Genomic DNA, 14290 nt, shown 5'->3' with positions numbered 1-14290 from the left:
AGAGAGAGAGAGAGGGGAGAGAAGGGAAGGGAGAGAGGAGAGAGAAGGGAAGGGGGAGAGAAGGAAGGGGGAGAGAGAGAGAGAGGGGAGAGAAGGAAGGGGGAGAGAGAGAGAGAGGGGAGAGAAGGAAGGGGGAGAGAGAGAGAGGGGGGGAGAGAAGGAAGGGGGAGAGAGAGAGAGAGAGAGGGGGGGAGAGAAGGGAAGGGAGAGAGAGAGAGAGAGAAGGGAAGGGAGAGAGAGAGAGAGAGAAGGGAAGGGAGAGAGAGAAAGGGGAGAATGGAAGGGAGAGACAGAAAGAGGGAAGAGAAGGGAACGGAGGGGAGAGGAGGGAACGGAGGGGGAGAGGAGGGAACGGAGGGGGAGAGAGGGAACGGAGGGGGAGAGGGAACGGAGGGGGAGAGGGAACGGAGGGGGAGAGGGAACGGAGGGGGAGAGGGAACGGAGGGGGAGAGGGAACGGAGGGGGAGAGGGAACGGAGGGGGAGAGGGAACGGAGGGGGAGAGGGAACGGAGGGGGAGAGGGAACGGAGGGGGAGAGGGAACGGAGGGGGAGAGGGAACGGAGGGGGAGAAGAGAACGGAGGGGGAGAAGAGAACGGAGGGGGAGAAGAGAACGGAGGGGGAGAAGAGAACGGAGGGGGAGAAGAGAACGGAGGGGGAGAAGAGAACGGAGGGGAGAAGAGAACGGAGGGGGAGAGGGAACGGAGGGGGAGAAGAGAACGGAGAGAGAGAAGAGAACGGAGAGAGAGAAGAGAACGGAGAGAGAGAAGAGAATGGAGAGAGAGAAGAGAGAGAAGGAGAGAGAGAAGGGAGAGAGAGAAGGAGAGAGAGAGGTGGGGGAGAGAGAGAGGTGGGGGAGAGAGAGAGAAGGGGATGGAGAGAGAGAGAAGGGGATGGAGAGAGAGAGAAGGGGATGGAGAGAGAGAGAAGGGGATTGGAGAGAGAGGATGAGAGAGGAGGGGGAAAGGAGAGGAAGAGACAGAGGGTAGAGAGAGAAGAGGGGAGGGAGAGAGAGAAGAGGGGAGGGAGGGAGAGAAAAGGGGAGGGAGGGAGAGAGGGGGAGGGAGAGAGGGGGAGGGAGAGAGGAGAGGGAAGGGAGGAAGAGAGAGAGGTTAGAGAGGGAGAAGAGGGGAGGGAGAGAGAGAGAGAAAAGAGGGGAGGGAGAGAGGGAGGGAAAGAGAGAGAAGGTAGAGAGACAAAGGGAAGAGAGAGTGAGAAGAGGGGTGCAGACAGGATTTGGGTTCTGTCATGAGGCACCCTGTGGTCAAACAGCCTGTTAACAATTGTTGTCCTAGTTCATATACTGAGAATGCGCATGTAGCCCACAGGGTGTCCGGTACCTGGGGAACCCGTACCCCAGAAAGAGTCAGTACCTTCAGGAGAGGAGGGAATACAAAAGAAGTGAGATCCTTTTTCTCGATAGACACTGGAGGCCCTGAGAGAGTTAAAGCCGAATTCCTTCCCCATTTTAAAATGCGTCTCCACAAGATTGAAAGAGACAAACTAGAACTGACCTCTGGGTAACCGCCCAACATCATGCACGTCACATCCAAGGAGATGTCCCAGACCGTGAGGCATGAACACTGCGCCCAAATAGACCTTCATCATGTCCTCCACATTGCCTTTCAGCATGCCAATCCTTGTTAGTTCCTCCAGCTGTACTCGCTCAGCCAAGCGATGCATGTCAGGCCAGGCAACCCCTTGTTAGAGCAGAAACCAGGAGTCATGTCAGGAATTCCAACAAAAATTCAAGAAATAAATCTTTTGTTGAACCTACAGCAAATGGCAAAATCTTCACTGACACAATCCTTCCCCTCCCCGCGCCCTCCGTCTCCCTGTGTGTGCCTCAGTGTGAGCTCCTGTACATGTACAGCGCACAGGGGGTAAAAGGGAACGATTCACTCCCGTGTGGTACTGTACGGCCCCGTGTGTCTCTCTTAATTCCTGTACATGGTACAGATTCTGTAACCGTTCCACCATTACTGGATGGTGACCGGGAGCAGGAAACCCCGGTGATATTTCCCCAAGCACAAGGACCCTGAGCCCACCGGTCGCTCCCCTGAGATCAGCTAACACAGCATGGAGCAGGACTGGAACCCGAGATCCTGCTGCTGTGCGCAGTCTGGACTGCCTTTACCTAGTGAGCCAGAAAGGACCCTGCCCTTTGGCTGCAGGGAGATCACAGCTATCCAAGGCATCAATTTCACAGCGAGACTGAGTTAAAAATGGCACAACAGGAATTTCAGATTGAACTGAAATCTTTTCGATCACACATTTCAGAGGTCAGAATGTCCAGTGCAGTCCGGCCCAGCGCAGTGGAGAGAAGGGCCGATATCAAACGAGTTCAGGACTGTCAGCGTGCCCGGCGCCAGGACACAGAAACATCAATGTCAATAATGTAAATATTTAGTGACCCGAGCAGTTCAATCTGGAGTATAACCCTAGGAGCAGCGGTACTAACATTAATAAACAAGCAAATCCAATTATAAAACTAGAAAGCTAGAAAGAAAGAAAAAAAAGACACAGGAGCTGGAAATCCAAGATTAAAGCCGCAAGGAACACACAGCAGCTCCAGGACAGAGAAAGAGCAGACTGATGATTTACACGGAGATCCTTCCTCTGGACCACAGCGATGGCACAGCCAGAATTACGTAGGATTTACAGCACAGGAACAGGCCATCCCATAAGAGATAGGAGCAGGAGTAGGCCATTCGGCCCCTCGAGCCTGCTCCGCCATTCAATTAGATCATGGTTGATCTGATTTTTACCTCAACTCCACTTTCCCGCCCTTTCCCCATATCCTTTGACTCTCTTGCTGATCAAAAATTTGTCGAACTCAGCCTTGAATGTATTCAATGACTCAGCCTCCACAGCTTTTTGGGGTAAAGAATTCCAAAGATTCACGACCCTCTGGGAGAAGAAATTCCTCCTCATTTCCGTCTTAAACGGGCGACCCCTTATTCTGAGACTATGCCCCCTAGTTTTAGATTCCCCCATGAGGGGTAACATCCTCTCAGCATCTACCCTATCGAGTCCCCTCAGAATCTTGTATGTTTCAATAAGATCTCCTCTCATTCTTCTAAACTCCAATGAGTATAGACCCAACCTGTTCAATCTTTCCTCATAAGACAACCCTTCCATACCCGGAATCAACCTAGTGAACCTTCTCTGAACTGCCTCCAATGCAAGTATGTCCTTCCTTAAATAAGGGCACCAGAACTGTACGCAGTACTCCAGGTGTGGACTCACCAGCACCCTGGACAGGTGTAGCATGACTTCCCTGCTTTTATACTCCATCGCCACAGACCTGCAGATCAAACCGCGTATCATCCTGGCCTGTATAACCCAACTACTCACTGGCTAAACTCACCGAGGAGCCTGACTCTAACAGGGAAAATCTACCCTGACCAAACCTGCCCTCCCCCTCGGGTTTACGATTAGACCTGGCCTCCTAACCCATGCTCCTGTTCTGACGTGAAGCTTGTGCCAGTTCCAAGTCATGGCCTCATGTTCAGTGACACAGACTCAGTACTCACCGTGCCGGTACTGAGGGAGCGCTGCACTGTCGGAGGGGCCGTCTTTCAGATGAGACATTAAACCGAGGCCCTTTCTGCCCTCTCAGGTGGAGATAAAAGATCCCGCGGCCACTATTTTGAAGAGCAGAGGTGTTCTCCTCGGTGTCCTGGCCAGTATTTATCCCTCAACTAACATCACTAAACAGATTATCCAGTCATTACCTCATTGCTGTTTGTGGGATCTTGCTGTGCACAAATTGATTGCTGAGTTTCCTACATTACAACAGTGACTACACTTCAAACGTACTTCATTGGCCGTAAAGCGCTTTGGGACGTCCTGAGGTTGTGAAAGGCGCTATATAAATGCAAGTTCTTTCTTTCTGAAGTACATACAACCCATGCAGACTATTCTATTATCTCATCTCCTGTCATAATTCCTGCAATTCGGGCTTGGCTCTCGACCTCAGTTTCTCAATTTAATGGGGGTGGGGTCCAGCGCACGCCATGTCTAACGATTTAACCTCCTCACTGAACATACCCACTCCCGAGGCAGTTTTTGGGGAGGAGGGAGAGAGGCAGCCAGAAGATTGATAAGATTAGCTTGCCCCACCCCTGCCAATAGAGCACTGTATCATTAACCTTGGGGCTCTCCAGCTCACAGTCAAGGTCTAGGGTGGGGGAGGCAGAGCATTTTATTTGAGGACATACACACGTTTTTAAAGGTCGGGCTATCTCTGGATTATATTTGGCGACGGTACCTCGGACCTGCTGGAGAACGACAGGTTACACAGTAACCAGCTTTATTGGCCACTGTTCAGACTGGATATGGCCAGCTGACCTTGTCCGCAGTTTATTGGTTTGGCGATGGTTAAACTATAACCCACACATTCCCCAGCTCATGGTTAGGTGCATAAGGGACCTTGTCTTTCTGCAGAGTAAGCGCTTGTGGAGCTGCTCGCCGATCACTGACTGTGTGGGCCCAGCATTCTGTCCTTGACTCTCAGCTGTACTCAGGCCTCAGTACACAAGAACGGTCCCCATGGATTGGAAGGTAGCAAATATAACCCCACTATTCAAGAAAGGGGGGAGAGAGAAAACAGAACTATAGGCCAGTTAGCCTGAGATCAGTCATAGAATCATAGAAGTTACAACATGGAAACAGGCCCTTCGGCCCAACATGTCCATGTTGCCCAGTTTATACCACTAAGCTAGTCCCAATTGCCTGCACTTGGCCCATATCCCTCTATACCCATCTTACCCATGTAACTGTCCAAATGCTTTTTAAAAGACAAAATTGTACCCGCCTCTACTACTGCCTCTGGCAGCTCGTTCCAGACACTCACCACCCTTTGAGTGAAAAAATTGCCCCTCTGGACCCTTTTGTATCTCTCCCCTCTCACCTTAAATCTATGCCCCCTCGACCTTTGGGAAAAGATTTTGACTATCGACCTTATCTATGCCCCTCATTATTTTATAGACTTCTATAAGATCACCCCTTAACCTCCTACTCTCCAGGGAAAAAAGTCCCAGTCTGTCTAACCTCTCCCTGTAAGTCAAACCATCAAGTCCCGGTAGCATCCTAGTAAATCTTTTCTGCACTCTTTCTAGTTTAATAATATCCTTTCTATAATAGGGTGACCAGAACTGTACACAGTACTCCAAGTGTGGCCTCACCAATGCCCTGTACAACTTCAACAAGACATCCCAACTCCTGCATTCAGTCGTTGGGAAAATGCTGGAATCCATTATTAAGGAAGTAGTAACAGGGCACTTAGAAAATCATAATATGATTAGGCAGAGTCAACATGGTTTTATGAAAGGGAAATCATGTTTGATGAACCTATTAAGAGTTTTTTGAGGGTGTGACGAGCAGGGTAGATAAAGGGGAAGCAGTTGATGTCATATATTTGGATTTTCAAAAGGCATTTGATAAGGATACGGTAGCATAGTGGCTATGTTACTAGACTAGTAATCCAGAGGCCTAGACTAAAAATCCGGAGTCATGAGTTCAAATCCCACCATGGCAGCTGGTGAATTTAAATTCAATTAATTAAATAAAAATCCGGAATTAAAATACTAGTATCAGTAATGGTGGCCATGAAACTACCAGATTGTCGTAAAAACCCATCTGGTTCACTAATGTCCTTTAGGGAAGGAAACCTGCCGTCCTTACCCAGTCTGGGCCAAAATGTGACTCCAGACCCACAGCAATGTGGTTGATTCTTAACTGCCCTCTGAAATGGCCAAGCAAGCCACTCAGTTGTAAAAAGTCACAATAAGAATAAAACCGGATGGACCACTAGGCACCGGACACGACAACGGCAAGCCAAGCCCAGTCGACCCTGCAAAGTAACTCCCTTCCGAACAGCACTGTGGGAGAACCGTCACCACATGGACTGCAGCGGTTCAAGAAGGTGGCTCACCACCACCTTCTCAAGGGCAATTAGGGATGGGCAATAAATGCCGGCCTCACCAGCGACGCCCACATCCCATGAACGAATAAAAAAAACATAAAAGGTTGTTACACAAGATAAGGGCTCTTGGGGTTGGGGGTAATATATTAGCATGGATAGAGGATTGGTTAACGGACAGAAAATGAAGAGTAGGGATAAACGGGTCATTTTCAGGTTGGCAGGCTGTAACTAGTGGGGTGCCGCAAGGATCAGTGCTTGGGCCTCAGCTATTTACAATCTATATCAATGACTTAGATGAAGGGACCGAGTGTAATGTATCCAAGTTTGCTGACGATACAAAGCTAGGCAGGAAGGTAAGCTGTGAGGAGGACACAAAGAGTCTGCAAAGGGATATAGACAGTTTAAGTGGATGATCCATCTAGGCCACCATCACAGAAGCCAGTCTTCAGCCAATTCGATTCACTCCACGTGATATCAAGAAACGGCTGAGTGCACTGGATACAGCAAAGGCTATGGGCCCCGACAACATTCCGGCTGTAGTGCTGAAGACTTGTGCTCCAGAACTAGCCGCGCCTCTAGCCAAGCTGTTCCAGTACAGCTACAACACTGGCATCCACCCGACAATGTGGAAAATTGCCCAGGTATGTCCTGTCCACAAAAAGCAGGACAAATCCAATCCGGCCAATTACCGCCCCATCAGTCTACTACTCAATCATCAGCAAAGTTATGGAAGGTGTCGTCGACAGTGCTATCAAGCGGCACTTACTCACCAATAACCTGCTCACTGATGCTCAGTTTGGTTCCGCCAGGACCACTCGGCTCCAGACCTCATTACAGCCTTGGTCCAAACATGGACAAAAGTGCTGAATTCCGAGGTGAGGTGAGAGTGACTGCCCTTGACATCAAGGCAGCATTTGACCGAGTGTGGCACCAAGGAGCCCCAGTAAAATTAAAGTCCATGGGAATCAGGGGGAAAACTCTCCAGTGGCTGGAGTCATACCTAGCACAAAGGAAGATGGTGGTGGTTGTTGGTGGCCAATCATCTCAGCCCCAGGACATTGCTGCAGGAGTTCCTCAAGGCAGTGTCCGAGGCCCAACCATCTTCAGCTGCTTCATCAATGACCTTCCCTCCATCATAAGGTCAGAAATGGGGATGTTCACTGATGATTGCACAGTGTTCAGTTCCATTCGCAACCCCTCAAATAATGAAGCAGTCCAAGCCCGCATGCAGCAAGATATGGACAACATCCAGGCTTGGGCTGATAAGTGGCAAGTAACATTCGCGCCAGATAAGTGCCAGGCAATGACCATCTCCAACAAGACAGAGTCTAACCACCTTCCCTTGACATTCAACGGCATTAACATCGCCGAATCCCCCACCATCAACATCCTGGGGGTCACCAGTGACCAGAAACTTAACTGGACCAGCCACATAAATACTGTGGCTACAAGAGCAGGTCAGGGGCTGGGTATTCTGCGGCGAGTGACTCATCTCCTGACTCCCCAAAGCCTTGCCACCATCTACAAGGCACAAGTCAGGAGTGTGATGGAATACTCTCCACTTGCCTGGATGAGTGCAGCTCCAACAACACTCAAGAAGCTCGACATCATCCAGGACAAAGCAGCCCGCTTGATTGGCACCCCATCCACCACCCTGAACATTCACTCCCTTCACCACCGGCGCACTGTGCCTGCAGTGTGTACCATCCACAGGATGCACTGCAGTAACTCGCCAAGGCTTCTTCGACAGCACCTCCCAAACCCGTGACCTCTACCACCTAGAAGGACAAGAGCAGCAGGTACATGGGAACAACACCACCTGCACGTTCCCCTCCAAGTCACACACCATCCCGAGTTGGAAATATATCGGCCGTTCCTTCAACGTCGCTGGGTCAAAATCCTGGAACTCCCTTCCTATCAGCACTGTGGGAGAACCTTCACCACACGGACTGCAGCGGTTCAAGAGGGCGGCTCACCACCACCTTCTCAAGGGCAATTAGGGATGGGCAATAAATGCCGGCCTTGCCAGTGACGCCCATGTCCCATGAACGAATAAAAAAAAGTGAGGCAGCAAGAAGGTGGCAGATGGAGTATAATGTGGGGAAATGTGAGGTTATTCACTTGGTAGGAAGAATAGAAAAACAGAATATCTTTTAAATGGTGAGAAACTATTAAATGTTGGTGTTCAGAGAGACTTGGATGTCCTCGTACAAGAAACACAAAAAATTGGCATGCAGGTACAGCAAGCAATTAGGAAAGCAAATGTTATGTTGGTCTTTATTGCAAGTGGGTTGGAGTACAAAAGTAAGGAAGTCTTACTACAATTGTACAGGGCTTTGGTGAGACCTCACCTGGAGTACTGTGTACAGTTTTGGTCTCCTTATCTAAGGAAGGATATACTTGCCTTAGAGGCTGTGCAGTGAAGGTTCACTGGATTAATTCCTGGGATGAGAGGGTTGTCCTATGAGGAGAGATTGAGTAGAATGGGCCTATACTCTGTGGAGTTTAGAAGAATGAAAGGTGGTTTAATTGAAACATATAAAATTCTGAGAGGGCTTGACAGGGTAGATGCTGAGAGGTTATTTCCCCTGGCTGGAGAGTCTAGAACTAGGGGGCATAGTCTCAGGATAAGGGGTCGGCCATTTAAGGCTGAGATGAGGAGGAATTTCTTCACTCAGAAGGTTGTGAATCTTTGGAATTCTCTACCCCAGAGGGCTGTGGATGCTCAGTCATTGAATATATTCAGGGCTGAGATAGACAGATTTCTGGACTCATGGGGAATCAAGGGATATGGGGATCGGGCGGGAAAGTAGAGTTGAGGTCGAAGATGAGCCATGATCTTACTGAATGGCGGAGCAGGCTCGAGGGGCCGTGTGGCCTACTCCTGCTCCTATTTCTTATGTTCTTATATGTAAACCTGGGCACCAATTCAAAGGGCAACACTCTCGTCTGCGAGTCAGGAGGTTGCAGATTCAAGCCACATATTCTGGAGAAGGGGGCGAGAGGGGGGAGGGGTGCGAGAGGATGGGAATGGGGCGCGAGAGGATGGGAATGGGGCAAGAGGAGAGGCAAGGAAAGGAGGGAAGGTGAAAGGGAGAGAGTGGAGGGGGATGAAGAGGTAAAAGGGAGTAGGAAGGAAAGCGGGAAAATTCAAAACTAGTCTGCGGAAACAATATTTCAGTGAGCAGGTGGTCAATCTATGGAACAGATAGTGATGATTCATTCAAATGCAAATTAAATGGATTTCTTTCAGAAAGTATTTTTAGATACAATATCTGAGTAATTTGAGACATGGCCTGTTGTAAGTGTAACAGGCTCGGGAGGAACAGGTGACTTTGGACCTGTGGTTCCCAAAGCTCTCCCCCCACTGGGGGTTTTCCTCGCCTCATGTCAGGGTCTGTTGTAGACTCATTGATAGAGATTGATTGCTCTGATTAGTCCATTATCGTTGTATCATGAGACTACCAGGATGGTCGACGGTGAACTAGATGGACCTGGGTCTTTCTTCGTCCAGCAATTCCTATGTTCCTATGAAAGTGGAGGTAAGGTGTGAGGGGAGAGCGGCAAGGAGGGCGGAGGTGGGGGGGAGGGAGGGGAAGGGAAAGATGAGAGGAGAGAGAGGGAGGGGAAAGAGGGAGGGAGGGGAGAGGGGAAGGCATAGTATTCGAGGGGAAGGAGGATGGGTAAAGGGGACGGGGCATTGGTGACCATAAGAGATAGGAGCAGGAGTAGGCCATTCGGCCCCTCGAGCCTGCTCCACCATTTAATTAGATCATGGTTGATCTGATTTTTACCTCAACTCCACTTTCCCGCCCTTTCCCCATATCCTTTGACTCACTTGCTGATTAAAAATTTGTCTAACTCAGCCTTGAATGTATTCAATGACTCAGCCTCCACAGCTTTTTGGGGTAAAGAATTCCAAAGATTCACGACCCTCTGGGAGAAGAAATTCCTCCTCATTTCCGTCTTAAACAGGCGACTCCTTATTCTGAGACTATGTCCCCTAGTTTTAGATTCCCCCATGAGGGTAACATCCTCTCAGCATCTACCCTATCGAGTCCCCTCAGAATCTTGTATGTTTCAATAAGATCTCCTCTCATTCTTCTAAACTCCAATGAGTATAGACCCAACCTGTTCAATCTTTCCTCATAAGACAACCCTTCCATACCCGGAATCAACCTAGTGAACCTTCTCTGAACTGCCTCCAATGCAAGTATGTCCTTCCTTAAATAAGGGCACCAGAACTGTACGCAGTACTCCAGGTGTGGTCTCACCAGCACCCTGTACAGTTGTAGCATGACTTCCCTGCTTTTATACTCCATCCCCCTAGAAATAAAGACCAATATTCCGTTTGGTGAAGGAGAAGGGGGGAGGAGGTGAAGGGTTGGGGGCGGTGGGGGGGGGGGTGGAGAAAGAGAGGGAAATGAAACAGGAGGAATTTTCTGATGCACTGTCCCAAGGTGCTTCACAGGAGCGATTATCAAACAGAATTTGACATCAAGCCACATAAGGAGATATTAGGACAGGTGACCAAAAGCTTGGTCAAAGTGGTAGGTTTTAAGGAGCAACTTAAAGGAGGAGAGGGAGGTGGAGAGGTTTAGGGAGGGAATTCCAGAGCTTAGGGTCTGCACAGCCGAAGGCACGGCCGCCAACGGTGGGCGAAGGAAGTGTGGGATGCGCAAGAGGCCAGAATCGGAGGAGTGCAGAGATCTTGGAGGGCTGGAGGAGGTTACATCAGGGAAGTGTGAAAGGGATCTTTAATTCAGAGTATTGCATCAATAGAGAGGGATTTTGTTTTTAAAAGAGGTGCAGAAATACCTCTGCAGTCCTCAAAGAGTTAACAACTGGCCGCTAATCTGGAAAGAATCCTTGTAACGTAAACCTCCTCTGTCGACTCCTGGAAGTGTGTTGGAAGCAGATGGTGCACCCTTCATGTTGACAGCAACCAGGCTGTCTGAGTGCCACAAACCCGCATTAACAGCACTGCGATCTCACAGTAACAGGAGACCAGAAACTATGGCAGAGAGAGATCCACTCGTCCCATTGCAGTCAGTGAGACTGCTAGCTCTTGCAACTGCAGCAATCCACTGTCCTACTCTGGCTCCCCATGCCCGTTAATTTTTTTTCACACAAATATCTGAAAGCCTTTTAGGATAATTTATAGACAACAGTTTGTGGGAGAGAATTCCACATTCTGACCCACCTGCTGTGTAAAAAACCTTTAATTCCCTGTGAGTATTTTAAATGTGTGGCCCTCTCACACATTTGGGGAGGAGACAGAAGGAGCAACAACTTCCAAAAATCCTTGGAAGTGGGAATGTTGTGAAAAGACTGGAGGGTGGCTCTGTGGTACAAGTTGCCCCTTTTGTCTCAAATTGCTGCTCCCCCTTCTCTAAGGCCCCCTCAGCTACCCACCCCCCACCCGCACCCCCCCTCCACATTTTCCTCACATATCCTACACTTTTCACCGTGTTAATCTGGGGGGTGAACTACACCAAAAGTAAATGTATAAATCATCGAGCCGGGCATTGAGTGGAGGATTCAACATTGCTCAGGCTCCTGAGGTGGAAGGGAGGTTCCAAAGTAGCCGAGGAAAGAGCCAACGTCGAACAGCATTGAAGGATTCCAAAATCACAGCAAACCCATTTCACAAATCATGTTAGACAGACACGAGCACCAAGGAAGTTGTCCTGGGTCAGTGACAGCAACATTGTGGCCTTGGCATCATCCAGAGTGTTGCTAGCTTTTGGCTGACCTGAGGCAACCTGATTGCAAAGGCTTTGTCAATGGGAAAACCCATTTTAAAAGTGTTAACATTTACTTGCAGCACCTACTGAGCCTATAGGTGGCCCTGTGATTGCCATTTACAGTATTAAATCTCAAGAGTTTAAGAAAAAAGGCCCAATGAGAGGTGGTTAATATGCTAAGCAACAACTTGCATTTATATAGCGCCTTTAACGTAGTAAAACGTCCCAAGGTGCTTCACAGGAGCGATTATCAAACAAAATTTGACACCGAGCCACATAAGGAGATATTAGGGCAGGTGACCAAAAGCTCGGTCAAAGAGGTAGGTTTTAAGGAGGGTCTTAAAGGAGGAGAGAGAGGCGGAGAGGTTTAGGGAGAGAATTCCAGAGCTTAGGGCCTAGGCAGCTGAAGGCACGACCACCAATGGTGGAGCAATGGAAATCAGGGATGCGCAAGGGGCCAGAAATGGAGGAGCGCAGAGATCTCGGAGGGTTGTAGGGCTGGAAGAGGTTACAGAGACTAAACGGTAGACAATTCATTGACTTGTCTGGGTAATCGAAGAGCACCTCATATCTACTGTGTCAAAATGCCCTTTGATCTTTGTATGTGAAAAGAAATATAAGACAGAGGCTGGGAGAGAGGCGTTGGGAAACACAAAGGATGCAAGAACAGTTAGGTTTGTTAAATAGAAAACTGTGACTGAGGTGAAGAGGTTAGAACTGCTGGAAGATAGTTAGAAGCTATCTTGTTTAAGTCAAGTAAGGCAATCTACTGATGTGGGGAAACGTGGTGTCTTCTTTACTTTGTATCCTTGGTCCAATTATCTGCCCCCTGCCCCCTCACCCCGGCACGAATACTGCTCTTGGTCTCGACTCCCTCTGAACAACACCAGGAGAGTTCGACTGGTAATATATTAAAAATCATAATCCTACACACTTTCTCTCAACTTTTTCCATTATAAATCTTTAGGTCCTCAATTAACTGCAACCACCCAGTGACAGTGATGCAGCACCACCACAGACGGGATAATGTAATTACAGTGTGATTAGTTTACATGGGCAATCACATTATAAATGTGGACATAGGAATTTCTAATTGAATCATAAGGACGGAATCTACGGCTTTAAATTGGGGTCTGAGTTACATTTGTGCACCCGACCTCCAACCCTGGTTAACCTCAAGACCAATTTGCTCTCAAATCCCTGTGTGCAATGTCATGGGAGACTGACTAGTATATTTTTAATAGAGGTTACAACCAGACTAAAGATAGTCTCACTGCGTGGAGTCCTGATTCCAGACAGAGGCTGTGGTGATGTTTGGAGGCCACACGAACAATAGTTTTTTTTTAAGTTTTTTTTTTGAAGGATTTGTGTGTTCATTGGCTGTCCCAAGGGCATCTCACTCTGCACACTGTAAATTAATCTGAAGTGCAGTCACTGCTGTTAGGCAAAAGCAACACCCAATTTACACACAGCAAGGTACTGGGGTACGGTAGTGTAGGGGTTCTGTTACTGGGCTAGTATTCCAGAAGCCTGGACTGATAATCCAGAAGAACGTGAGTTCAAATCCCATCAGGGTTGTTTGAGAATTTCAATTCAGTTTAAAATAAATCTGGAAATAAAAAGCTGGTCTCAGTAACAGTGACCGTGAAGCTGTCGGGTTGTCGTAAAAACCCAACTGGTTCACTGATGCCCTTTAGGGAAGGAAACCTGCCGTCCTTACCCGGTCTAGGCCTATACGTGACTCCAGTCCCACACTGTTAACTGTGGCCTAGCAAAGCACTCAGTTGTATCAAACCCTGGGCAACTAGGGATAGGCCCACATCCCGAGAACGAATTTAAAAGGAAAGATTCCACAACAGGGTAAGAGGTTCTTGTGGTGTTGGTCAGTTGCACAGGAGGACATGCTCCAGAAAGATGCTGCGGGATCTTTTAACAGTCACCTGATTCACTGCAGCGCAAGTGGAACCTCGGCTTAAGGCCTCAAATGTCAGCTCAGATCACGTGCTCAAGTCTTAGACCTTTGGACCTCAGTATACGAGCTGAGATGTGAAGGGGGAGGGGTGCGTGATTCTTGGGTGCTTTCTGTTCCACCGTCCAACTACAGATATAGATTTTTTTTTAAATTCCATTTTGCCAAAGTTTAGTAGCGGTAAAAAGATTCATTATTTTCTCTCCGTTTCTCGGATCTGGGACATCATTCACGTTTGTCTCCTAGTGCTGAGGAGCATCAGTTAAAATGTATTTGAAACCCAAGTCAATCAGCGGTTAGAGGAGGGTGCTGTGCTGTCTACAAGTTCTGATGTTTAACGTCTGTCTGGCAGAAAACTCGCAGATGTAGCTTATAGCTTCAGTCAGTAGACACTCAAACACCGCTACAACACACTTTTACACGCAGACACACGCACACACACACACGGAATTCAGCTCCGAGTGCCAATTTACAGACTGATTATATCTCGGTGACAGCTGCAGTACACAAGGCTGCATTACACTGGCCTTGGACTTCAGACACATGGCCTGAGAGAAGCTGGTCGGCGGCAGAATCTGCTGATGCGTGTGCACTGTTCCCAGCTGCCTGTCAATTCCGATATTAGACGGAAGTTAACCAACGCGCCC

At 48.6% G+C, this 14290-nt stretch overlaps 1 protein-coding gene across 1 annotated transcript in view; it reads right to left on the bottom strand.

Annotated features, from left to right (window-relative positions):
• The window catches only part of pepd (peptidase D), a 140569-nt gene that overhangs the window by 9886 nt on the left and 116393 nt on the right, over positions 1 to 14290 (bottom strand). The window contains 2 exon segments of the mRNA XM_067998201.1: positions 1513 to 1527; positions 1529 to 1698. Coding sequence (XP_067854302.1) covers positions 1513 to 1527; positions 1529 to 1698 — 185 coding nt within the window.

This window comes from Heptranchias perlo, chromosome 16, assembly GCF_035084215.1.
Source record: "Heptranchias perlo isolate sHepPer1 chromosome 16, sHepPer1.hap1, whole genome shotgun sequence".
Lineage (NCBI taxonomy): Eukaryota > Metazoa > Chordata > Chondrichthyes > Hexanchiformes > Hexanchidae > Heptranchias > Heptranchias perlo.
The sequence above is the reverse complement of the archived record's forward strand: the minus strand, read 5'-3'. Positions and strand labels throughout refer to the sequence as shown.